This window comes from Limulus polyphemus, unplaced genomic scaffold, assembly GCF_000517525.1.
Source record: "Limulus polyphemus unplaced genomic scaffold, Limulus_polyphemus-2.1.2 Scaffold534, whole genome shotgun sequence".
NCBI classification, from domain to species: domain Eukaryota; kingdom Metazoa; phylum Arthropoda; class Merostomata; order Xiphosura; family Limulidae; genus Limulus; species Limulus polyphemus.
Genome location: NW_013666144.1, coordinates 134,038 through 161,074, shown reverse-complemented (window position 1 = coordinate 161,074; position 27,037 = coordinate 134,038). Strand labels below are relative to the sequence as shown.

The following is a 27,037-nucleotide window of genomic DNA, read 5'->3' as shown; positions in this document are numbered from 1 at the left end:
GTGGGCAGAGCACAGATAGCCCACTGTGTAGCTTTGTGCTTAACTTCAAACAAACAAACTGTTCTGTATTAGCTGAAATAAAATTCACGTGCAAGAATATATCGTTCAAAGATTATTCGTTCCTTCTGTACTCCAAACAGGTATCATTAAGTATACAAATATGCCACGTTCTTTTGACTAATTCTGTAGAGATGTGTTGGGGAAATAATCAAATAATCATTACCCAATCTACCTAAGGTGATGTTTCTAGTAATATATTGTTTCGTGTAATTTTTTTTCGTAATAATATAGTAACTTGAGCTTAAATATTGATTTTATTGCAATCATACACCCTGTATAAGGAATGTTTGCGAGTTGATATCATAAAGTCACGTGCTTGAAAATGTATTAAATAAATATATCTGCACTTAGTATAAATCTATCTGAAATCAGATACAGGAGTGAGAAATGTGACTGAAGAATTCGTTGATTTGTTGTTTATAAATATCTTGACGAATAAAGAAACATTAGATTTCGCATGGAACTGTCTAAAATCAGGTATCTCATAAGCATGCGAATAAGCTACTGATATATACATTTTTGAAATCAAACATTTGTATCTCAAGACTCTGCGGAAAGTATGTAATTGTTAATATTGTACGTTTGTGGATATAATTATCTGAATATCGCTCATATTTTGACCAAATTATTTTATTGAACGCTACCGGAAGTCGGATATAGTTTTCATGACTTCAGTACAGACAGCTTTTTCTCTAGCTTGTTTTCTTGGAATTGAGAGCTATGACTATAAATTCAACTAATTTACAGAGCTTTGAACCCATGCAATCATGGAAGAAAAACTCCAGCTTAATAGCCAAGCAAGGATAACAAGGATATCAAACAAGGATAACATTTGTTTATGAATTGACATCTTTCTTTTGACATATTGAAACTAAAGAACTGCGTAAAGACAACATTTTTCTTATTATTGTATTCTCACAGATGAAACTCACATGGACAGGTCAGCTCTAAACCATAGTGTAGTTTTTCAACGTGAATCACAGAAAACGTGGAAGTGAAACTAACGTTTCGTTTCACATGGAAAGGTAAGCACTAAACCATAGGGTAGTTTTTCAACGTGAATCAAGGAAAACGTGGAAGTGAAACTAACGTTTCGTTTCACATGGAAAAGTCAGCACTAAACCATAGGGTAGTTTTTCAACGTGAATCAAGGAAAACGTGGAAGTGAAACTAACGTTTCGTTTCACATGGAAAGGTCAGCACTAAACCATAGGGTAGTTTTTCAACGTGAATCACAGAAAACGTGGAAGTGAAACTAACGTTTCGTTTCACATGGAAAGGTCAGCACTAAACCATAGGGTAGTTTTTCAACGTGAATCACAGAAAACGTGAAAGTGAAACTAACGTTTCGTTTGCGAGATAATAATTACGTTCGTATCTTAGGAAATTTCAATAAGGACGAAAATATTTTTTTTATTCTATTCTTAGGTTAACTCTAGGCAATGTGTGTCATACATCTTTTATTTACAGAAACGTTTAGTATATTGCTCACTTAATCACTGCTGTCTTATATCCAAACCCTTCATTTTGGTCAACAAGAGTATTAATAACAAAGTCGCTGTTAAGTAAAATAATTATATTAGATAACGTTGTGCTGAAATGTATATTTCTATTTAATGTATTTAAACGGTATTTATTGTGCCTTGTTGGTGAATTTCAACAGATTAGTGTGATGTTTTGTAGTAATGTAAATATATGTATGTTTATATATTTAATGTATTTAAACGGTATTTATTGTGCCTTGTTGGTGAATTTCAACAGATTAGTGTGATGTTTTGTAGTAATGTAAATATATGTATGTTTATATATTTAATGTATTTAAACGGTATTTATTGTGCCTTGTTGGTGAGTTTTAACAGATTAGTGTGATGTTTTGTAGTAATGTAAATATATGTATGTTTATATTTATATATATATATATATATGTGTGTGTATGTATATTTCTGTATATTTTGTCAATACAACTAGTCATTTCCAATCAAACAATGATAAAATATCCAGGGAATGCTGTAATAGCATTTTAAAGATAAGCACTTTAGAATAGATGTTAGGTCTATTTTGTTCGCGTTCCTTCTTCCATTTATTTGGTGGTTTGAAGTTCAGACTGAAATGGATGGTAAGTTAGTACCTTATAGAAATGAACACGTGGAAGCTTATTTTAAACAATAATCGTGGTATCATAGTTAATTCATTAAAAATGCTGTTAATTCTAAATAAAGATGCAAAATCTTTCAACCTAACAGAACTATCATGTCAGTATTGTTTTCCACACCAAAAGCAGGTGAATTATCTGGCGACTAAAATTAACACTTTTCACTTATCAGATTAATCTACCAGTTTAGATAATATTTTACATAGCTAAGCTATAACAATATTAACTGGCAATTTATGTTAACTCTTTTGATCTATATCAATGCCTCTTGATAATTCTAGTTCATCTTATTTTAGCTGTCTTAGCATGATTTGATAATATGAGTTAACCTTTCTTCGGTGTAACAGTGATAAAAACTAACAACCCTTTCTCAGAGACGTAAAAATAGCAACATAAATAACTCACTTTTGTCAAACAAGCTTTGTTTTGCGTTCTTAAGATATGCATGTAAAGCTTGTTTTAATAGAACAAAATTTAAATTAGACTATATTATTATCCTTGAGATATGTATTAATGCAACTAACTGTGGCTGAAGTTAGTCTAGTGTGCATTCAGTACTTGTAGTAAAGATACTAAAACAGTACATGTTAAGATAAGACAATTAGTTATAAATATATTGGTTTTAACTAAAACATCTTGGAAAAGTTAACATTATCCTGTTTTATTACTTCATTGTGCATTTAGTATTTGTACTAAAGCTGCTAAATAGTGTACACGTTCGTCTACACAGTATTCAAGACTTGTTCAAAATACACCTGTCAGAGTTTTATCAACCATACCCCTTCATACTCAATATTTACTACCTTAAAATGCATTAGATTTCACAAATAGTAATACTCTAGGAAGTACATACATAGAATTATAATTAATTTAAAATATTTTTGAAACACAAATAAGAATTGGCTAATTTCTCCAATGCTCATAACAAAGAACAGGACCAACTTTTTCAGCGGTTCACTCAGATTTGTTCTCCATTAGTAATAATATAGCTAAATGTGGCGCAAATTGATATAATGCTGGAGTGTAGAAAACATGAGTGAAATAGAATATAAAAAATCATAATTCCAGAATATTTATTTGATGACCCAATTTTTTTTATTTATAGCTTTTCAGGGACGTATACAAACTCAAAACACAAAAGATAAGACAGGGGATAAAGTTCCTTAAGTTTAGAACATAGAGCGTTCTAATTATGTGTGAGACTGGCACGTAGCATTGAAAATCACGAGAATGTTGCAATATCTATTTATATAAAGTGCTGCCCCTCATTTCTTTCAAAATTAGTTTAGGCATTGCATTTAACAAAAAATGTAGTTCACATGTTTGCAAAATTCTTCTTTTAAAGTCTATTTAGGCTGTGTGTTCAATAACAAATACGGTCCTCATTTCTGCTACACGTATTCTTATAACAACAAATGAAGAAACGTAATATTAAGAAAAGGTAAAATCATATATACATGTAAAGTGCATTTGTTTCACTTATCGCACACGTTCACTACAAATCAAGAGATATAAGCTATAAATGGTAGTTTACTTTGTTTATCAAAGTCCTCGTCTTTTAACTAAACTCAACTTCTCCAACAGTACAATCTCTGAACTTTCTAAACATCATAAACTCAGATAAATAGTTTGTAACTAGAACTCAGATTTGGAAATAACTCTTCTTTCGGCTACTACATCAACTATTACAACCTTGATTGTAGGTCATTTAAACAAATTAAGAACCAACAATTCTCTCGTTCCCAACTCTTCCTTCTTTATTTTAGATGTAGTAGTTTTTACGCCCTCGGTAACTTTCGATAAAAGGTATACAAGAAATTTCATATCTTATTTCGAGTCAAAATAATTTATTTGGAACATTTATTGACCTTTATTAAAAATCATATTTGATAATGGTTACTTTCAGTTTTGAAAAAGCGCAAATAAACAACTCTACTAAACAGCTAGAAATATAATAGTTGTTGTTTTTGCTGTTTTAGTTATTGTTGTCTCTAGACTAACGGTAAGAAAACAAACTGACCTAACTTGTCTCAAAAACATGGTTAATATATATCACTGACATTTTGTGTATAAGAATAGTTCAAGGTAGATTCTTAGAATCACTTCCGTTGGTTTACAAACACTGTTCGCTTCAACATGAAACTAACAATGAATGTATGTCTAGAAAAACTTTTTAGACGTCAATTTAATAATTCACGTATCACTACTTCACTACCTATCAGAGTTGTGCAACGCTTCGGTTTCAGTGGTGAAAGACACTTTATCCGCTGTTCGCACACTTATCTTATGTAAAGAAACCAAAGCCTAGAAAACGTTGCCGGAGTGAAACTGTGATGGACACTTACAATAAGAGCTATAATGGGAAAGCAGATTGCCTCTTTCACGCATGTATTGCAGAACGTTCTAACTCATTGTTCAAATTATATTTGAAAGAGAGGAATCCTATAGAACTTTATTCATACAAACAGGAAACACAGAAACCTATTACCAGACAAAGACAGAAAGTACAAAACGAAACATGAAATAAAAGAAACCGAACATGAACAGAGATAAAGGTTAGCATTTATAAAGAAACTCTTATAATATATCACACCTATCTTATAACGTAAACTTTATTATTTTGAAGCCATAGAAACAAAACAAAAAATATTGAAGTTATTTTCTTCTCTTAACGCAATAAAAAGTAATGTGTAAATTATGATATTCACATATCTTTCAAATGTATTCGTTTATTGCTATCTAATCTATATGAACAAATATGCTTAAAACACGTTTTATCTGTATTATTTCATTAAATATGTTTAGTGGGTGTGTTAAGAACATATAATATATATATGTGTAAGTATTTATGTGTGTGTGTATATATAAAGTAGCATCAGAGTTGTGGAAAGAAATACGCAAACAACCACACATTATATGTACAAGCTCTTTTGTTTCTATGCATTTTTTATTATAACTTTTGTCTTTTGTCATTCCAATAATACATGTTGCAGCAATGAATATAACTAGACATTACAACAAAATCATGATTTATAATGATGCTTGCCAAGTCTCAAACATGCATAGTGTGTTCTATGTCCCAAAGCTAAAGATATCTAAAACCTTGTATTATTTGTTGTGTTTGAGCTTATACACTTCCTCTCCTAAAAAGCTGTGAAGTGAAACGTAGGTTAAAGAAACATTACAAATGTTCCTTGATGTACGAGGATATTGTTAATTCTTTCAGTGATGATGCTCATTCTTCTACAGTGTCTTTCAAGATGTATGTTAATAATCTAAATATGACAATTTTATTACAAATTGAACACGCGTTTTAGTACAGCTCAATGTAACATGAATTCATTTACAATGTATTCATCATGTGCAGCTAAGCGCGACACAGAGTATACAGAGCTGTATTACATATTGAAGAGGTACGGTAATGCAGCTAAATGTGACATTATTATTGGGATTTATTACATAATCGGAACTCGATCGTGTTCTCGGTCAGTTAAAAATTATCAAACGCTACCAATCAAACCAAGAAGACAAATTTGCGATCCAAATATAAAATATTTTATATTATGTCCATTCTGAGAAACAACCGTTTTGCTCGTAAGTTTCATCGTGGTTACTCGTTCATAGCTACTTTATATTTCAATCTATGAATACGCGTGTATTAACAATTTCCATCTCACTGAATAAATGTTTGAACGTTAAGAGCAACAGCCATGTGTGTCATTCAACTAATGCTATTTTCATGCTCTTCATTACCAGCGGTGTTATCGTTCGTTAGCGAGTGATTTATTATGAAACTCGACGAGCCTGAGCTGCTTAGTACGATATTTATTACTTGTGCACATGATCTTTTTTCTATAAGATGTAGTCCAACATTTTTTGATTGCAAATTACTCCCTGCATAGTCTGATGAATTTAGGGAAAATAAAACTAATTTGGCTAAGTTTTTTTATATATGACGCAGCATATAGAATATGTTGAGAAAACAACTCGATGTATCTAAATGACCTAGTAAGTAGCATCATTTTTTCTCAAACTTACACGTGTCAATTGTAAAAATCTGTGTGGATAATCTAATTAAGATGGTCAAAATGCACACGTGATTGGGTGATACTACAATTCTATTTAAACGTACTCTCGATATATGTTGCTGAACATTTAACAAAGATATGTATTTCAAACTAACATGTTTACTTTTCTTGTTTCAACTTTTTGCTGCTTGCGTTTTCTTCGTGAATATAAGATATTTCTTAGTAACAGGTATTATATTTTCGACTTTAAAATTAAAGCGGTGTTTAAAAAACCTAACTGAAAAGACAGTCAGCTATCGTAGAGTAACTGATAACTTTGCCTCGTTAAGAATTCGACATTGAGTGTTTAAAGAAACTGTTTCTATAGTGAGAATTATTAGTTTGATTAATATTTTGATTCATATGTCAGTCTCAAATATACCCTAACGTGCCAAAGTTTATTTTACAAGTTTATTATAAATGTAAAATGTGAAATAGAAATAAATGCCAAGCTATATTTTGATTTAAGAACTGTACCAAAATGTTCTCTATAATAAATTATTATGAATAAAATCATGAAAATTATAATGTTTTTTATTTAAGACTAAAGTTCGTTTCTGGTTTTATTTCGCAAATTTACTCAATGGCGAAAGAACCTGCAGATGCACCAGTCATTTGTTTCAACTGAAATATGTTAACCCTATCAAAGAATATCACATGTTATCATGTTTTCTGGAAGATGTAAAAATAAAAACTAAATATCCAATGAGCTATTATTTTCAAATGTAAACATCGCTTGTTCAACAAACAAACATTTTAACAACTGTTTTTATTTTTTATAATTTCGTGGAAATATCGGTGATGATTATCACATATAGAAATATATTTTCATTACACAACCTTAAGCTGCCATCTAGTCATATGATAAATCTATATTGTCGAGAGCTTTCGTAATACGTATAGAGAAATAGAAAAATAAATATAGTTTATTTGTTCACCCGACATCACCTTAGGCATACAATAGGCTAAACAGCCAGGCCATAGACCTCCATGATTTAGACATAGCTGTTAGTAGGAAAGTGACTAAATTTGAGGTAAAAGACACTTAGCAGTAACGTGACTAAATCTGAGATAAAAAACATTTAGTAGGAAAGTAACTATATCTGATATCAAAAAATGTTGTTTACGATGCCTTTTAATTAGAGGGAAAATGTTATTAAAGTTTATTTGGTTCATCTTTTAAAGTTTTGGAAATATTCAATAAATGTACGACCCACACTGCTACAAAGTTGTTTGTGTTACATTTTCCACGGTCACGAAAAATATTTCTCAAGACAGGATACATGTTTAAATTTTAGAAATATTATCTTTCTATTAGCTACTTCTACCACTTGTTTAATGAACTATCTTCCCCACCATTCCATTACTATGAAGCACACTTATAATTACGACGAAAAGGGTAAAAACAAGAACAAGAAATTTCTTAACTCTTCTAATCATTAAACTTATATCGATCCTTGTGTTGTATTTAGCAACGCTTGTGGTAATCGTTGTGTGAGGCGTTTAAAACACTTTGTATCCTTAATATAAGTACAAAAAGTTGTAAATTATCATACAATTACATATAAATCTGGATGCATGTATTAGCTGCGAGTACTGAAGTGGGTATAGAGTCAAAGGGCTCTTTTCAAGATTACAGAATGCATTAAAAGGCAAATATTAGAAAAAGGAAAAGTAAGCCTGAACATTACCTTAAACATTGCTATGACTATTTCACCACAATAAGATTACATATCTTATTGTTTTGGCTTTCAAATGCTGTCAACCTTTGGATGAAGTTAAACTTACGTGATGGAGTTATTTACATGATATAAAATGCATTCCTCAAAATCTCAAACATACTTTAATTTATGCACATTTGTTAAGGATTTATAGGTTCTTATTCCAATTATGTATTTAGTTTGTTTGTTATTAAACACAGAACTGAAAATGGGTTATTTGTGTTGTACCCTGCGTTGGGATCGAGTCCCAAATGTTAGTGTTATAAGCTCTCAAGCTTATCTCTAATCACAGTTTTAGAGGTTCTCAACTTATGTTCGTGATTCATAGTAGTCTAGTGATGTATTACAAAGTTAAGAAATCATCTAAGAATTGCTTTTAGAACAAAATCCATAGCTCAATTGTATATTTCTTTACATCGTGAATCCGCTTAAACAAACTCGGGCGCAAAAGTAGAGTTCTAGATCACACATTAAAACATCTCGTCTAAGCTTCCCTCTTGTCAGTGCAATTTAAGTGTATAACTTGTAATGCCTAGAAGCCTTGTGTTAAAGTTAAATAAATATACTTATTACATATTACAATATGATCCAGTAAAAACAAAAGTGAATTCAGTTTGTTTTTACTTACAGCTCTCTTGCTGTGCTGTTATATTTCCAGTTAAGAATAATTCATCTCCTGACATTTAATACATAGATAAATGATATTGCTAACTATAACACAATTATATTTTTCTTTACATTTTAACTGGTATATTTTTAGTGGTCGAAGTTTCAGTTATCCACTTATAACTCCCCATAGAGGGAGGTTAGTTTTCAATATCTTTTTTTTATATTTTATAATTCAGAGCTATAAATTTTACAATGAATATCTTATGTGGTATAAAATAATATTAAACTTTTGCTTAGTTGCTCAATTTCTGGTAAAATGTTATAATTTTTACTTAACGACCAGTAACAATGTGACACTCTTCGTGTATTTATGTAGAAGTTTTTCTAAATCAACAACAAATTAACTTAGGTGAACCGCATTAGAAATTTGAATAGATAGATATATCTTCCTTTCGGCTTATATTTTGTGAATTATGTTTGCAAGGAATCAAGCATTGCATGCTGTGGTTAAATAGGCCAAGAGCGAGTAACCCACATTTTGAAAAATCGTCCAATGCTGTAATTTATTGGATTAAGGAAACACAGTACTTGATATTTGTCATTTTGGAACATTTCATCTTTCCTAAACATAACAACGTGGAAACAGAAATCTCGATATACATCCGTATAAATATATATAATCAATTCTTTTGTATTTTTAAAGTACTTACAAAATATGCAACAAATAAATTTCCAACACCTACAGAAATAATGAGAATAAATTGAATGTATGACGTTCTTTTTCATAAAATCTTCTGACTGGAGCTTTCTATTTGAAATTAAGTTGTTGTGATTGAATACATATACAGACATGATTATGAATAATAAACTCCTAGAAATAATTTTTGGTTTAACAAAAAGTGTTTGCATTTCTTTTAACTAATAATTAACAATTTGCTTCTACTGCCAATGTCCTGTAATGAGAAATATCTATTTGATTTTCTCTATCTGTTAATTTTTGAAACAGATTTTATGCGCCAACTATGGAAAAGATGCATGAAACTAATGTTAAGTTTCAGCATTCCTCATCTTTGCATTGTAACGATATTGCTAGGCTGGAGTTTAAAATGATTTCTGTGCTAGGTGAACATTTTACTTATAAAAAATGCACAACTATCCGGTTAACAGATTTTGATATATGAATGACACAAAGCTTCATAGTTATTATAAAGTATGCACCCATATATTTAATGGTATCTCCAGAAAGACAGCAATCATTCTTTTATTAACGATAACAAACGAGAACATATAAAAGTCAATCATAACGCCTATTTCGGCTCCAGTTGCCAAATTACTTTAACTAGAAAAAAAAGCTTTGGAAGTTTTTTTTAGGTTTTGTCCGTCTCACTTTCACTACATTTATGCACACTGACAAAAATCTGAGAAAGAAAAAAAAACAATTTGAAAATATTTCAAATTTCCAATAAGAATGTGTATTTTAAGAATGCAAAACTTACTAAATTTCCACATGCTAGAGTGCTTCTGTAATATAAAATCCATAAAGAGATGTGAGATGTGTTTGGAACAGAAAAAAAAAACAACAATATACATACTTGCATAGTAATTTTCAAGTCGATGTGCGTTACCTTGACATCGTTAAGTATTTTAGTGAATATTATTTTGTTTTGGTTTTCAAATTATAGAACAAAGTATTTCAAAAATTACAACAAAGCGTTTGTATGATTTTGAATTAATTCTGCGTAATTTTAGATTAGATATAACACATGAAAGCCATAAAACATACAATAGTGCTATAACCTTTAACACATTATTTAGATTATCAGAAACAGATAGAGGATATTCAACTGTTTAAGTGTTAAAGATGTTTCAGACTTTTATTAGAGAACTGGCTATTTAATGGCTGTATCTTGTTCACCTTAATGCCAAAGGATATTGTTTGATGAATATTTCTGATCCTGAAACAGTTCTTTGAAATATGTTTCTTGAGTTAATTCATTTCCGCTCATAATTACACCTCTTGGTACAACTCATATAAATATGTTAAAATATATATTTGTAGGCTGAACCGATAGCCAAAATCAAATAAGCTTTCTGATTTTTAACATTGTAGGAATGTGCCATGCTTCATGCTGAGAACAAACCAATCTTTGTTAACTAAAGGCACTTTTGTGATAATAACGAAACACACAATCTTCAATATGTCTTGCTTTAATAAGTATGTACATTATGCATATAGGTCCACACAATCTAACGTGTCCTCCGGTAAGACAGTGGTATGTCTTCGGATTTACAATGCTAAAATCAGGGGTTCGATTCCCCTCGGTGGACACAGCAAATAGCTTTGCTATAAGAAGACACGCACATACACTTTAAAGTTTATACATTAAAACATTATTCATCCACTTTAAAAATGTCATAATTGTTTACAATTCAATACCAACTTGTTGAATTACACCAGAAGAAGTTATGCATCACTACTGAAACCTCGTAAGTATAATCTTATGCCACTTATTTTGATATTATTGCATTCACTAAGAGAACCTGAGATAAACAGAAGCCAAATAACTTGTTGATGTAGTTCTCTGACAAACGCAATAAGATTTAAGCTGCCTTAATTATTTTTACTTTGAATTTGACACCACGAAACAAAGGTTAACTAAAAATGTGTTAAAGAATATAACATTAAAGTAATAATTTTAATTAATATTTACTAGTGAATTATATGCAAAGACGTGAAGCAAAATCTATTATGTTTATTTGTTGTAATTGTTTAGCACAAAGTTAAACAACAGGCTATATCCAATCTGTCCACGGCCAGGAATCAATCCCGCGGATTTCAACGTTGTAAGTCCGTAAACTTACTGCTGACCCATCGGTGGGGAAAGGATGCTTAGGATCGGCATTACTGTAAAATATAATGGACCTGCAGCTTAAAGGAATGCGAAAATATGAAAGTTAGCTTTACGTATAACGACTTAAACCATAAACCCCAAGTGGCACAGCGATATGTCTGCGGACTTGCAACTCTAGAAACCTGATTTTGATCCCTGGGGCGGGCAGAACACAGATAACTACAGACAAACTTAAACCATAAAAAATGTAATTTACGTTTTTTAAAGAAATATTTAGCATATATAGGAATACATTTTCCTCTACCGTACTTAATAATAAAAGTGTTTCACATATTTAATTGTGTTGTTTCGCTTCACAATATTTTTCTCCTGTAAAACAAAAACGTAATATAAACATCCAATCAGCAATGCTGTGGATTATTAAATTATCAAAATATATATGGCGAGTTATTTTCACCTTCTAGAGAGACTTGAAATTAAAATTAAACTTCTGTGTCCTTCGTTCGTATAATATTTTGTATCACGTTAGCTCTTACCTTGTAGCCAAGGCTCTAACCAAAAATCTAGGAGCATATTTTGAAAGCAGATAGTGTCTATTGTTTCTGCGAACAACTTTGAAATGCAAGTCTTCCTTTAATTCCTCCAGAACGTCATATAATATCCAAATAATTCCAGAGCGTCATATAATATTATCCAAATAATTCCACAGCGTCATATATTATTATCCAAATAATTCCAGAACGTCATATAATATTGTCCAAACAATTCCACAGCGTCATATAATATTATCCAAATAATTCCACATGACGTTCTGGAATTATTTGGATAATAATATATGACGCTATAATATTGTCCAAACAATTCCACAGCATCATATAATATTATCCAAATAATTCCACAGTGTCATATAATATTACCGATAGTTAATTTTAACTTTTCAATTCAACTCGATTCACTTACAGGTTATTCTTGTAAAAACTCAGAACGTATTGAAACTTTCCCTATACTATAGAATATACAACTCTAAGATGAGTTTTTCATTTCAAAATCAATGTAAAACATTGATCAAACCTTCTCAGGCTACCTAAATAAATTTATGTTTTATCCGAAGCACCAATGCATTATCACATATTGCTAACCAGTTTATTCTTTATAGAACTTTCTGGAATTGGTACTCTTTCCAGATGTATGATGTTGAGTTGAAATGCAACTGACTCACTAGGGCGATCATGGATGGAGGATAGTGTTTGTGTTTAAGGGCAAAGCTCCAGAATGAGTTATCTGCTCTGTGTCCAACACGGGTACCAAACCCTGATTTTTAATGTATAAGCTCTCATAACAACCACTGAGCCCCGTAAGTTATTTCTTTAAAGCAGATGCGTCCCACGGGTGGCTCAGTGCTAAGCTTGACAGTTATGCTGCTAAATTGAGTATAAGCGTTTATAAACATAAAAATAAATGTAACTGGAATAACAAAAATTGATTTGGCTCTCTTGTGCCACATGTGGAGAAAAACTTAAAAATCTCTAATATCACCAAACTTCTAAGATCCCAAAATATATTATTTATAATTAAAAAAAAAAAAACTCATACTTTAAAAAAAGACAATACCGACACGCGAGGGCCGTGAGTAGCCTGGTGGTTATTGTGCTGACTGCCGTTCCTAGGGGCTATGGGTCATGTCCTATTTCTAAAAGTAAAATCACACTTCCGCACTATGAGGCTGTGGTTGCATTACGAAAGTGTAGGTTAAATCCATCCATTAGATTAGAGTAGCCCACGAGATGGCTAGCTAGGAAAAGTAAAATATGATTCATCAGTCGAACAGTGCATAATCCAGAAGGTTACTGGTAACATCAATAAATAAGCTCATCCTTCTAGACAATTAACTTTCACATTAAGATCAGCGTCTATTGACGTAACCCTTTAGATTTCCACCTATACTCAACTCAGTGAGAGTTAGCGGTGGGTGCTGTTGTGCACAAACAATTCAAAACTAAGGACGGCTAGCACAGATAATTATGCAAAATAAACAAAGCCAAGAGCACCTAAAGCACCTGTACTTTATGAGTATGGATTAATTTCTCTTAAATGTGAAAAATCTGGTATACTTATATATAAGTATTTATACGGCTATATATACATTCCTCTAAAACCGGAAATTAGAAATACACGTAGTTTGATGAATGAGAACCACAAAGAAGATTGTTCTATGGTACAGTAAATCTTCTCAAATACTAATTAATGACATAAAATTTAAGAATTAAAACACACCAAAGGATAGTGTAGTAAATATTTCGTCGTTTTCACATACGAGAATCATATACCATCATATTTTAGAAGTTCCTTTAAGGCAAAATGCTCGATCCTTCCTAATATAGAACTCACCTCCAATGGCACTGCTTTTTTATTTTATTATTTTTAATACATAATTCCATCGTAAACAATAGTAAAAATATATATGAATGATCTTAATCTTTTCAAGCTATTATTATTGCAAACAAATTAGTTTCTAAAGATAATCTTACGCGTTTTTCTCTTTGAAAGGTAACTTATCTTTTCCATTTTCTAAGTTTATGAAATTAGAAAAATATATGACTATTTTTTGTAGTTGTAAAAATAGAATTGACGGAAGAAATTCATAAATAATTTGAACGTTCTCGAGATTAAAAACGGGTGGAAAGACTAGAATAAAGCGATTCCTCTAAATTTCATTCAAACAGGAGGAAAGGTTTATCCATCAATTTTACATTTGTTTGTTTGTTGTTAAGTGCAAAGCTGCACCATGGGCTATCTGTGCCAGTGGTACTGCAGGGATCAAATCTCTCAAATTTACCTCTGACCTACTGGAGACAAATTAACAGCTTGCAGGTATTAATAAATCAGCTTATAACGTAAACTATTATTTTGTTTATAAAAATTAACACCAGAAACGGTCAAAATAAAAGTATTGTGTTTTTATGTTGTTTTTTTGCTCTTAATAAAGTTATTACATAAGTTATGCTTTGTAAGTTGAAACGCAATATTTCAACATTTAAGCAAATACAAATACAATGCTACAAAAAGTAATATCCACTTATTTGAAAAATAGTTATAAATAAGCGACTTTGGCGAAATCCTGAAAGATCAGAGTAATTCAGACATATATAAACAGAATTTAGACAAGTTAGAGACTTTTTTAAAAAGAAAACAAACTTGGATTCCAAAATTAAATTGTTCTTTTTCTAGATAATTAACTCACTATCTAAATATATTAATTTATATAAACAACTCTAAGAAACAAGAATTGTCAACGCTGCAGATGTGTACGTTATGTTAGTTACAAAGTGGCGTAAAGTATACGTTATTTTAGTAACCAGGTGGTGTAATGTGTACGTTATTTTAGTAACCAGGAGGTATAAAGTGTACGTTATTTTAGTAACCAGAAGGTATAAAGTGTACGTTATGTTAGTGACTAGGTAGTATAAAGTGTACGTTATTTTAGTAACCAGGAGGTATAAAGTGTACGTTATTTTAGTAACCAGGAGGTATAAAGTGTACGTTATTTTAGTAACCAGGAGGTATAAAGTGTACGTTATTTTAGTGACTAGGTAGTATAAAGTATACGTTATTTTAGCAACCAGGTGGTGTAATGTGTACGTTATTTTAGTAACGAGGAGGTATAAAGTGTACGTTATTTTAGTAACCAGGAGGTATAAAGTGTACGTTATTTTAGTAACCAGGTGGTATAAAGTGTACGTTATGTTAGTGACTAGGTGGTATAAAGTGTATGTTATGTTAGTAACCAGGTGGTATAAAGGGTATGTTATGTTGGTAACCAGGTGGTGTAAAGTGTATGTTATGTTGGTAACCAGGTGGTGTAAAGTGTACGTTATGTTAGTAACCAGGTGGTATAAAGGGTATGTTATGTTGGTAACCAGGTGGTGTAAAGTGTATGTTATGTTGGTAACCAGGTGGTGTAAAGTGTACGTTATGTTAGTAACCAGGTGGTGTAAAGTGTATGTTATGTTGGTAACCAGGTGGTGTAAAGTGTATGTTATGTTAGGTAACCAGGTGGTGTAAAGTATACGTTATTTTAGTAACCAGGTGGTGTAAAGTGTATGTTATGTTGGTAACCAGGTGGTGTAAAGTGTACGTTATGTTAGTAACCAGGTGGTGTAAAGTGTACGTTATGTTAGTAACCAGGTGGTGTAAAGTGTATGTTATGTTGGTAACCAGGTGGAGTAAAGTGTATGTTATTTTAGTAACCAGGTGGTGTAAAGTGTATGTTATTTGGTAACCAGGTGGTGTAAAGTGTATGTTATTTTAGTAACCAGGTGGTGACGTTAGTCAAGAACTAAATTTCATGTAACTTTAATTCCTTAAAACTAAATAAACAATAAAATATTATTAGTACCGTCAAAAAGCGCCGCTGTGTGAAATAAATGTTTTTAAATGAAATATTCTAACATATATCTACAGATATAAAGAATAATCTATATACTGTCTAAAATAACATTTAGAAGCATACCTGGCCCAGTTAGATACTCCAGAACTTTACAGCTTTGATTTATTTGTGCTTTTGCTTATTTTCTAGCTTGGCCGTTTTTTTTTATCGTTATGTTTTTGAACTGATGTAACATATTAATTTTGTTACTTGAATGTAAACATAATACTTTCAGTGTTTGTCTGAAACGTGTAGTGTGTGCTTTAGGTGAGTTGAAAGTGTTTATTTAGTTAAACAAAACAAACGTAACCTTGACCCTGAAAATACTAAAACCTAGATATTTTTCTGCTTTAAACCACTAGGTTTTTACATCCTTTCGGTTCTGAGAAGAGTCCGTGGTTGTGATGATTTTTGTTATTTTCTCTTCTAGCTTAGCTGAACCAATGCCGTGGTTCTCTATATCTAATCATATACATTTCTACTTATCTCGCGTAGCTTATAACCTTTCGTGACAGGTTTTCATTTGTGTCACCGCTAATAGATATTCCACTGCTAGGATATTCCTCACCTTAGAGAAATTACATAAATATAGAATTTATGTTATTTTCAATTAGTTAACGTGAGAAGGAACAGTGAAAATTATATAAATTATTTTGCTGTCTATTAATGAACGAACTATTTATTCTTGGTCCGGCGACTTCATGAATAAGCTGACTAAAACTCCACAAAGGTTTTGAGTTAGCAACGTCTGTTATTATTAGCCTTGAATTTATTTATTATTTATTTATCTTTCCTTGTTTAATTCAGATAGTTATTTTCCTTAAACGCTAGCTCGTCTGCACCCTAGAGTACATTAAACATTAAACCAAAGAGAGAGAGCTGATAAGGGTTAGATTAAATATCTATGAAATTCTGATACGTAAGATAGTTTATTTTCTAAAAGATATTATTAGAAGTGCTCACTTGATGTGTTATTTGTGATTTGGAATTATTTCTCTGGGAATTGTCTAATACTGCTATTGTGAATAATGTGTTGAATCAGGCTCTTATGGTTCTTTTCTCCTGATTCGCTGTTATTGCTATCTCTATTTTATGATTCTAATATTAACACTTTTGCTTTTTTTTCTAATTTTTGGATATTGGTGTTTGTATTTGGAGATTGAGTTGTTTTTTTATGAAGTCATGATCAAGCATTCTTTTATTAGTGTTTACTATTTTGTGTTAAATAAATCTCCTACATTTTCGTACTTTGGTAGAACGTCATTATTTTATGTGTTACAAGACATGAATTATTTTGAACAAAACCCGAGGTTTCAGAACTTGTAGATATTTAAAGACTTGATTTAAAATTTCTAGAGGTGAAACTTTCACACATAACTAAAGAAAAAAAATCAACAAATCTCACGTATGTAAAATCAATGTGTAGCTTGTAATTAAAATCTGAAGCCAATACATCTTGCTACACTTTACGGAAACTAATGAATTAACGAGGAAATGAAAACACACATACATATTATCCGAGATCATTTCAGTCTCAACATCTCCTAGTTGATAAAGAGGAACGTAATTAGTGATGTTCTGACACGTAATATCGAACTACATGTATGGACTGAATTCGTTATCTTCCTTCTTGTTATGCCTCTCCAATGAGGAGAGCTGGTAGTCGCGAGAAGAGTCTGTAATTTTGTTGATGGTAGCCAACTGATGTGCTAGACAGAAATAATTCAACCCTCAAATTCCAATACTTCTGTTCTCCTTAATCGTAAGAGGAAATGCGATGAAATACGTGTTATGTTTACAGTAAACACTCTGTCAACTGCCATTATTAATATTTCATACTTCGACGATGTTTTATATTTCTAGAGATACCGATTTATTTTCCTGAAAGGTTTTGAAGGACCTTATCGTCTGTTTTGATTGGGTGAACGACTGAGATTTCGCCTTCAAACAACTTTCAAAATAAATTAATGAAACTCCGTTACAATCTTTCAGGCGAAACACATTCCACTTTTAAACCTGTAATATTACTTATTGTTTTTCTATTACTATAAATAATTTCTTAATGCGATATAAAGATTATTCAGGTGAAAACGCATATTTTAGAATTTAGAGTTTATAATTGTACTGTCTAATAAGAGAGCTATCAATCAACGAATATAACATATTTTTAAAAAATAAACAATTCATCTGAATGCATAAACCAATGACACAACATGCGACATACTTTTTTAAGTAAATAGACAAAGCAAACAACATAACTAACTATTTTACGTAAACAAAAAAAAGCAAAAAGCACGACCTTGTGCATCCAATGATACTAAAGAGAATAGAAGAAAAAGAAAAAAAAACGTGTTCACAACAGTATAATTTCACCAAAAGTACGTGGGGTATTTTTAATTTGGATTTTATTTTCTAGAGGGCGTGCTAATATCTCGATTTTAAACGATGAATATTTGATTATTTAAAAAAGAATCATTTTGCTCCTTTAAGTTTCATAAATTAAAGCATTTTCAGTGGTTTTTACATAATATTAGTTACATTTTATTCTTTGAATTTTTACAATGATAATCATTACGTATCGTTGAAGTATTTTTCTTGAGTTGAGTTGAAAAGTCTTATCCATCTGAGTAAATATATAGACATCCTGTGTAAAGTAATGTGGATCGACACTAAATCAGCACGCTCTGCCTTTCCACACACACAAAACAGCTACGCTTGAATTTGTTATAAATATTAAAAGCAAGGTGAACTCAATTTACCCGAACTGTGGAAGTTTACAAAATATATAAACACTATTCTAGCCAACATATAAAGCCAAAATCCTGTTTAAGGATTCTTGAAAGAGTTGTTTATTCATTCATCCAAAATTTAGTAAATATGGTTCTTCTGAAACAAAAAGTTTTACTTATAAAGGGTGAGCCAAGTTAGCATATCAGATTCAGTATAAGTTCATGAAGACTGTTGCATTGAAACATAATATCACCTAACAGGTCAAGACTGGTGCCTGAATACTTGTTCAGCACTTTCAGCTTATTATCGGGATTAGAATGACACCAGTTGTCAAAAATGAACTTAATAATAGTTATTTTAGTTGGTGAGGGAAACATATCTTTAGGCAAATGTAAAGATATATGAGATATGGTTACTTAAATGTTTTCACTCACTAGTAACACTTGTCCTCCTTCGCCTGCCCAATTTTTTTATTTTTTTTGTAGACTTTGTAAGCGAGAAAATCCTTTAAGACAAGGTGATAGTTGTTAATTAAAATGTTAACATTATTAATTACTTGAACAATTCATTTAGGCGAATAAAGACAAACCAGTTGTTGAGGTTGCCTAATGGACTTTTAATTATCCTCGATCTAGCCTCCCTCACCATACACAATATTGTAAATATGTAGCTGGTTTTAAATGATATATATGTTCTAATACCTGATAATTGGTTTTATATATCATATGAGGTATTTGTATGGATCCCAATTTTTCTGAAATGTTAACAACAGATGTTTTAGCCAGGTAAAATAAAGTGATTTGTCCTTATTCTATCACTGTACATGCTGAAGTTTGAACGATTGTTAGGATAATTATACACATTATTTCTATTATTCGAACATGCCAGTAAAGACCATTATTAGACAAATACATTTTTATTTTGATGTTAAACAAATAAATAATATTTTAACTTTACACAGCCAATTATGTTTAAAAAAATATACATGGCACTAAGAATATCTTAATTTGAAGAACGATTGAAATATGCACTCTAGAATTGGCTTCTATTTAAATCAGTATCCCTTTTTTTAAAGAAAAATAGTAGATTTCATTATTGAATTTATAATAATAGTTAGTAATAATGAACTTTTAACCTATAAAGAAATTAAGCCATATATTTACTTTAATGTATACTAATACTCAAAGTCATTTTAAAACTCAGGTTATTATAAAAGTTGATATTTGAATCACTTAAAAGATATAATTTTATATGTTAATGAAGTTTATTTTTCCATTTAACATGTGTAGATGCAGATGTTGATATTTGTTTCTTGCATTCAAAGGTTATGTTAAGATTTTAGAACATTTATTTCGTGTCTCTCGAAAGAATCTATAAAACTCATCTTTTGTCATTCAAAATATAGACTTTATTAAAATCATATTCTGTCACTTAAAAGGTGTCAGTTTAAATTTTAAGAGGTTAATTATTTCCATTTAAAAATGTAATCTTAATTTTCCCTAAATTTTTTAGTTTTCAAATATACATATTTACATTTTAATAAGTGTCTTTCTTTTCACTTAAAAATATATATCTTTTACTTTTAATGAAATAATTTCTTCTAAAACTTTAAATACATTCGTTTTCTAAAGTTTGGATCTCTTTAAGCAATTCCTTATTTCTTTAAAAAGTGCATAAGTTCAAAGAGAATTTATATAAAATATATTTCTTGTCATTTCAAAGATGTACAAATTCAAATTTCAATAAATGTGTCATCTTTTTTTTGTGATATAAAAGACGCATTCCTCACAAACTTATGAATAATCAACAACCATTATTTGAGTAGTCCATTTACTTTTAATGGGTGGTTGCTATGCATTGAAACATGAACCATTTTCTATTTTATTGGCTGATCGGAATCGGAATCGTTGGGAGTATCACTCATTACGTTAATATTTTCGGTCTCAGTTGTCAAGGGATAGCGATGATACATCATTGACCCACTTTCCGTGAAGTCACTAACAGTATTTCCACTACCTTCTAGTATCCATTTGGTCGTTAGGAGTCCCTCAAGGCCCACAGATCCTCTAGCATGTATCTGGGCCGAACTTATCCCGATATCTGACCCTGGTGGACAAAATCAAATTAATTAATTTTGTCATGAAGCAGTTATGAATATTTGTAATACAAGTAAACCAAAACAGAACATATAATTTAGTGAAAAAAATTAGCATTAGTTGTTAGCAATTATTAAAAACATAATTTTCTAAGTTATTTACTTCCGTATACAGTAGAAGAAAAACAATGAGTTCAGTTGAATCAATTAATATGAACAAGAAAGGCATTTCGAGAGTGCTACCCCTGCCTTGCAATGTTCCTCATATCCAGTAACCTACCTCAAACACACACTAAATAATTCCTTACCCTAAGAAATGTAGGTCTAGGTGCCAAAATCCTCTTTCTATCTCAATTTGTATTGGAGGTTTGTCCCCATTGAAAGTTATTGACCTTCAGTGTAGCCTACAACTTTGAACTACATTCACCAATATTGATAATTTTCTCCAAATATGATCAAAATCAGATGAACTTAATTTCAGTTATGTGGTTGAGCTTCAGTATGACCTTGACCTTTGGCTTTATCAAAAGTTAAACAGTTAATCTTTGGATGACATTTAATCGTTTTACCAAATTTGATCAAAATAAGATAAACACCTAAAAAAAGAAAGACGGCAGACTTTCGAAACGTTGTCCTCTAAATTTGTGTGTTTTTTTTTACAACAGACAGTTACCACCCATTCTAGTTCACTCATCAAGATAAACACGTTTTGAGCTATTCTGTTCTCCCACATATAGGGGTGAAAATTATATCCCCAGCCGGCGGGCGAGGGGTAATTATTATATCAGTACAAGCTACACTAGAGTTCTTAAAACGAAAAGTAGTTATAATGCACGCCAGTCGAGTATTAAGATATTTTATTCTGTAATCCCATGGACTTCTTACAAGGTTAAGTAAGCTTGAAACTAAGAGTTGAGGCTTAGATTCATATACCACTTTAATTTAATAATTATTTAAGTTCTTAAACTTCTTCCATCAGTTGCTCAACAGAAACCTCGACATCTTCTTATGCTAAAACTCGTGGTTCGGTCGTTGCAGTAAACGTACCACAGATAGGGCAGTTTTGGGTTTAAACAAAATTCTGGTGTGCGAATATATTATAGTTTTAAAATATTTAACCAATAGCAATACCAAATGTCTAATATTTAGACATGCAATAAGTTACTGATACCGTGGATGTTTATCCATTATAACTACGACCGTCGAACAGTTGAAAAATACAGATAATTTACTTATTGGCATAAACACAACAACACACGCCCTCTGATCTTCTATCCAGTAAATGATATCGTATGTGTTGCTATTTCAAGGAACTCGGTGCATCACACGCACCTAATCACACTAAACACTTTGAAGTTTACATTGTCTCAATATGCTATATACTTTTCTTAGAGTTCAACAAAAACACACCTGTATGCGAAAAATATACAAACATTTTTGACTTAAAACTGCGGTCCCCCGGTGGGACAGCTGTAAGTCTACGGACTTATAACTCTAAAATCCGGGGTTTCTGATCGTTGGAGCTCATTATCCCATATGCTGACTGACATCTGCTCATGCAGAAGTTGAGTATTTGTACTAAATAGCATCCAGGCTGATGATGGCTAATCTACATATAATTAATAATGAAAATATATTCAATTCAAAAGTAGCTAAGTTATTGAAACATGAAATTCAATAATCAGTTGTTAAAGGTAGAGATACTAGTATACCTAAACATTTATACACATTTCTTTTCAAATGGCAGCCGATAAATAAATCAGAAATTATATTAAATGTTGTTTAGTAGGCTTAACCAAATCCTAAGTAGGTGTTTTCCCTTACCCAAACCGAAACCATATCCGTCAGAAAAGCGAGTGCTGCAGTTTTTAAACGTCCACACACTCTCTACTTGCTGAATGAAATGTTGTGCTGCTTCCTCTGTTAAATTAAGAAAGAAAACATAAACCAACTCAGTCTGAAACTCTTTAAAAAATTTAGCTGATCTGGTACTATACAAGATATAAAAGCGTTGATATAGTTATTTCTTATATTTACTAACAGCTAAGTTCTGCTACGAAAATGTTCAAACAGTATATTTAAAACTGTCTGTAGTTTCGGCGAAGTAAGAAAATTTACATACATTAACAAAGAAGGAGTATAAATAAAGAAGTAGGTTATCAGATCAGAGATACCTGATAATAAGGAACGTGACAACTGAAAAATAAAACTGATTGGAACAGAAATAGCCAGGGTGAATAAGACGACAACAAAAGGTTAAGATAGACGGATGAGGCCAGATATAAGAAACATAATGGACAATTACAACACGCAGATATATAGCATGTAACAAAACTGTGCACTTTGTGTGATTTTAGATTTTGTGTTAAATTTAAAGTAGAAGGCCGAAATGGTTTGTACTCGCGTCGTAAAGTGTCCGGTATGAAAGGCCAATATCTCGAACACTTGTGAATTTTAAATGTCAGATATTAATTGAATGCTGTATGATTTGTAGTAGACCTCTATTTTTGCTATACTCTGTACAAACAAAGAGTCGAGATATGTCAGTGAGAGTTAAAGATGCAGATAATTAAAGTAGACAGTTAGCATACCAAAGCACATTAGGTACATAAAGATAGACATCGTGAAAGTTTTTTTTTTAAATAATCTAAATTTTCACACTATCTCTCATCCTACTTCTTAGACAGACAAATAAGATGCTAGAGTTAGGTAAGAATACTCACGTACTTGAGAAGCCAGGCAGACAGATTATCAGTTGAAATAAAGATTACATTAACACAGGCAAGTTAGTAAAAAGTAAGTAGCATTAAAAAACAGAAACAAAAAGGAAGACGAGAGATAAACAAAGGTAGACAACGTATCTGGTATATATATAAATATAAACAAAGGTAGACAACGTATCTGGTATATATATAAATATAAACAAAGGTAGACAACGTATCTGGTATATATATATAAATATTCATATTCAGACAGAGATATCGATTTAGTAATAAGCACATGATATTTAAATAAGCAGAAAGAAATAGAACAAGACAGGGAGTGAATGGTCTAGTTTTTATGATTTTCTCCCTTAATTTACTTACAATTACTCTTCTTTCCTTTCAAGACAACTTTTACTACAGATGAAATAATACAAAACAGAACCTCTCAAATTTTAGTTAATATGTACATCCATGAAATGATTTAGATTATAACAAAGATATAGATACAAAATAATTAATAATCAGTATTCATATAACCCAAAAACAAGCTAGAAAGAGAGAGGAAATATCATGCAACATAAGCAGGTTAAAACTGAAATATATATGGAGATATTACCAACTAAAGAATGCACACACAAACTAGAAAATTAAGACATAAGTACGTGCAGAAAACACTAGCTAGACCATTCATATTAAAACCTAAAACATAAGCAGACATGAAAACAATAGCCATGTGTTACATAGATAAATAAAAATATTAATTACAAACATATGTTAAATATTCTACAAGATGGCAATCTCCTGAATTTGTTTAAACATAAAATCATTTCGATCTGTCCTTGCAAAATTGACGGCCAAAATATCAGGTGCTAAAAACACTTACTGTCTTCAGTAATAATAACATCAGTGTGTCCACTTCCATAAATGTTTATATGTTCAATTGCATCCTGGACACTGTCCACTACCTCTATGGTACAAGCCAGTCCTCCATGCTCAATTTTCATTGACTTGGCAAGGGGAGGACCAAAAGTTAATAGATTGAAAAGTCGTGGGCCAGAGTAAATTTTTACCTAAAATGAAAAGGGATCTAGAGAAACAATACAAATATATAAAAGAACATTATGTATCTTCAATCGCTCATGTTCAAAAGTATTCTGCTTATTGAATGAGTAAAAACTAATGAATCTGTATCAAGATTCCATACTGAATTTTGAATTAAACTAAAGTTTTGTAATTGGTGTTACCGTGTCTTCAGAAAATTATTAATATCTTAAAAGTTTTGAAAGATATGTAATTTCAAAAAAAAAATAGGTGAAAGAAACAATATCAAACCTGATCATTAGATAATAATTTCTTGTCCTTACCCCTTCATTTTTTAAGGTTTGGCAAACTTCTTCAAAGAACTTCTGAGTCACTAAATCCTTATGAAATAGTAATGTTTCCATGGAGTTACTTGCAGCGGGATAGTCACATTTAGAATCTCGAACTATGAAAAAAAAAAGAGTTGTATCTTGTGTCAAAGGAACAGAGAAACATCAATAATGAAGAGCAATGTAGTCGAAGCAGCTTTTGTCGTGAACAAATAAACAAAACTAGAAAAACGTCCAATAAACTTTTTCACAGCTAAGAGGTCAGGAAATATTTAATGCACTTCGGTGATAATTATATTAAAGTCATAGATTAAGTGTAAACAGTAATTTTGTGAAACACAAATATATTTCTTAGATTAATTTAAATAAGTATTAGTATACCCCTAGAATAATTTTATGGGACACAGAAATATTTTCTGAGCTTACTTCATCGTACACCAATAAATCTACTAAATAAAATTCACGGAACACCAAAATATTCTCTAGAAGGGTTAACTTTAAAGGATACCAGTAAACCATAAAAATTAACTTCATGGAACACATTAGTATACACTTAGTAACTTTTATGATGCATTATCAAACAACTAATACGGAATTTATTGTTCATCAGTATATGCCCTAGGTACCTTCATGGAGTATAATCAAATCCACTAAGTTCACATCATGGGGCATTAATACATCTTCTCAGTTAACACTGGGAGTAAAACATGGTCTTCTTTTAAGGTACCTTCATGAGACACTGGCATATCCTCTAGCTGAACTTTATAAGGCATTATTAAGTGAACTAAGTTAACTCCATGAGGTATTAGTATGTTCCATAAGATAGCTTCAAGGGGCATTAGTAAACACTATAGGCCATATTCATGAAACAATAAGTTTCTCTCACAGGACAACTTTTAGAAGACCTTCATGATATACTTAAGTTGTTTCTGATAAACTTCATGATATACTTAAGTTGTTCCTGATAAACTTCAATAGAAGAACTTAAATTTTTCAGAATAACTAATACCAAATAGTACACAAACAATATATATATATATATATATAACAAAACCAATAATAAAATACGAAAAAACATAAAGAATGACAATAGCTAACGTATATATTCCAAAAGAAAATTTCGCGAACCAACAATAAAAGTTTCTAAATACGCTGATTTCTTAGTGTAAATCAAATCCGAATACAAATGCTAACCCAAAGTTATGGTGAAATTTATAGTTCTTTGTTACACGACAAAAAATTTACTTTTATGAATAATTCTAAAACAAGCCTAGATAAGAAATATGTGTTTTCAGTTTAAGAGTTTTTATTTATACTCTGGATGATACATTGCAAAGGAGGAGTTTTATTATGATTGCATGACCTACTGCAAAGCAGTCAATATTGAATGCGGTTTGAATAATGCTAACGTGATTTTATAACAGAACCGCTGAAAACGTTTTCCAATATTTCGTTCTCTAACGTTTTGCCAGGAAAAAAAAAGATCAAAGTTGATCTTTTTATGATATTCGTATAACTTTGTTTCGCGTACGCATGGGAAAAGATTTAAAGTTTTAACCTGAAAGAGCTAAGAAAATGTTCTTTCAACAAGTTTTTCCTTAACTTTCACCTCTTAGTGCAGAAAAAAAGCATAAAATGTTATAATTAAGAGTATAAAGTTATGTTACCGCACTTTAGTTTCACGCTTAGTTTTCATTTTTCAAAATATAGTAAAAATTCAGAGTTGTATATTATAAGTTCTAGTCTGTTTTTAAGCAAAGAGATATATTATTAATGCAAAAACCATCATAGTTAGAGTACATGCAGTTATATCTTCAATATGTAGGTCTCAAAACTTGAATATGTTGAATTGAGACTGAGTATATTCAGATTAGACAATTTATTAAATAATTGTAGACCAGATATATTTATTTTAGGTTATCATTACAACACTTTTCCTTTGCACAAATAATTTCAATTATCAACACAAAAAAAAAAAAAACGACTAAAGGCCGTGCGTATTAGATCGCGCGTGGCGAAGTTATTAGCGTATCAGGCTGCAGTACAGAAAGTCGAGGGTTTGAGCACTGATGCTGTTGAACACGCTTCGCACTTTTATATGTTGTCATGATATTCGGTTCCAAGAGCTGGTTGGGGTGACAAATATCAATATCACACCGAAAAATTAAGGCAAAAGTATTAACATAAAATCCCAAGAATTGAAAATGATAAAGTTAGGGCCCCCCCCCCCTCCCCCAGTGGCACAGCGGT

The 27,037-nt window shown here is 31.1% G+C and overlaps 1 protein-coding gene across 3 annotated transcripts in view; it reads right to left on the bottom strand.

Moving 5' to 3' along the window:
* Positions 1-20,390: 20,390 nt before the first annotated feature.
* The window catches only part of LOC106458929 (delta-1-pyrroline-5-carboxylate synthase-like), a 65,195-nt gene continuing 58,548 nt past the window's right edge, over positions 20,391-27,037 (bottom strand). For all 3 annotated transcript variants that reach the window (XM_013918497.2, XM_022385305.1, XM_022385306.1), the window contains 4 exons: positions 24,782-24,903; positions 24,301-24,487; positions 22,537-22,632; positions 20,391-20,723 (listed from right to left, as the gene is read on the bottom strand). In XM_013918497.2, coding sequence (XP_013773951.1) covers positions 20,494-20,723; positions 22,537-22,632; positions 24,301-24,487; positions 24,782-24,903 — 635 coding nt within the window. In that variant the 3' untranslated portion in view covers positions 20,391-20,493. The remainder of the gene's footprint in view (positions 20,724-22,536; positions 22,633-24,300; positions 24,488-24,781; positions 24,904-27,037) is intronic.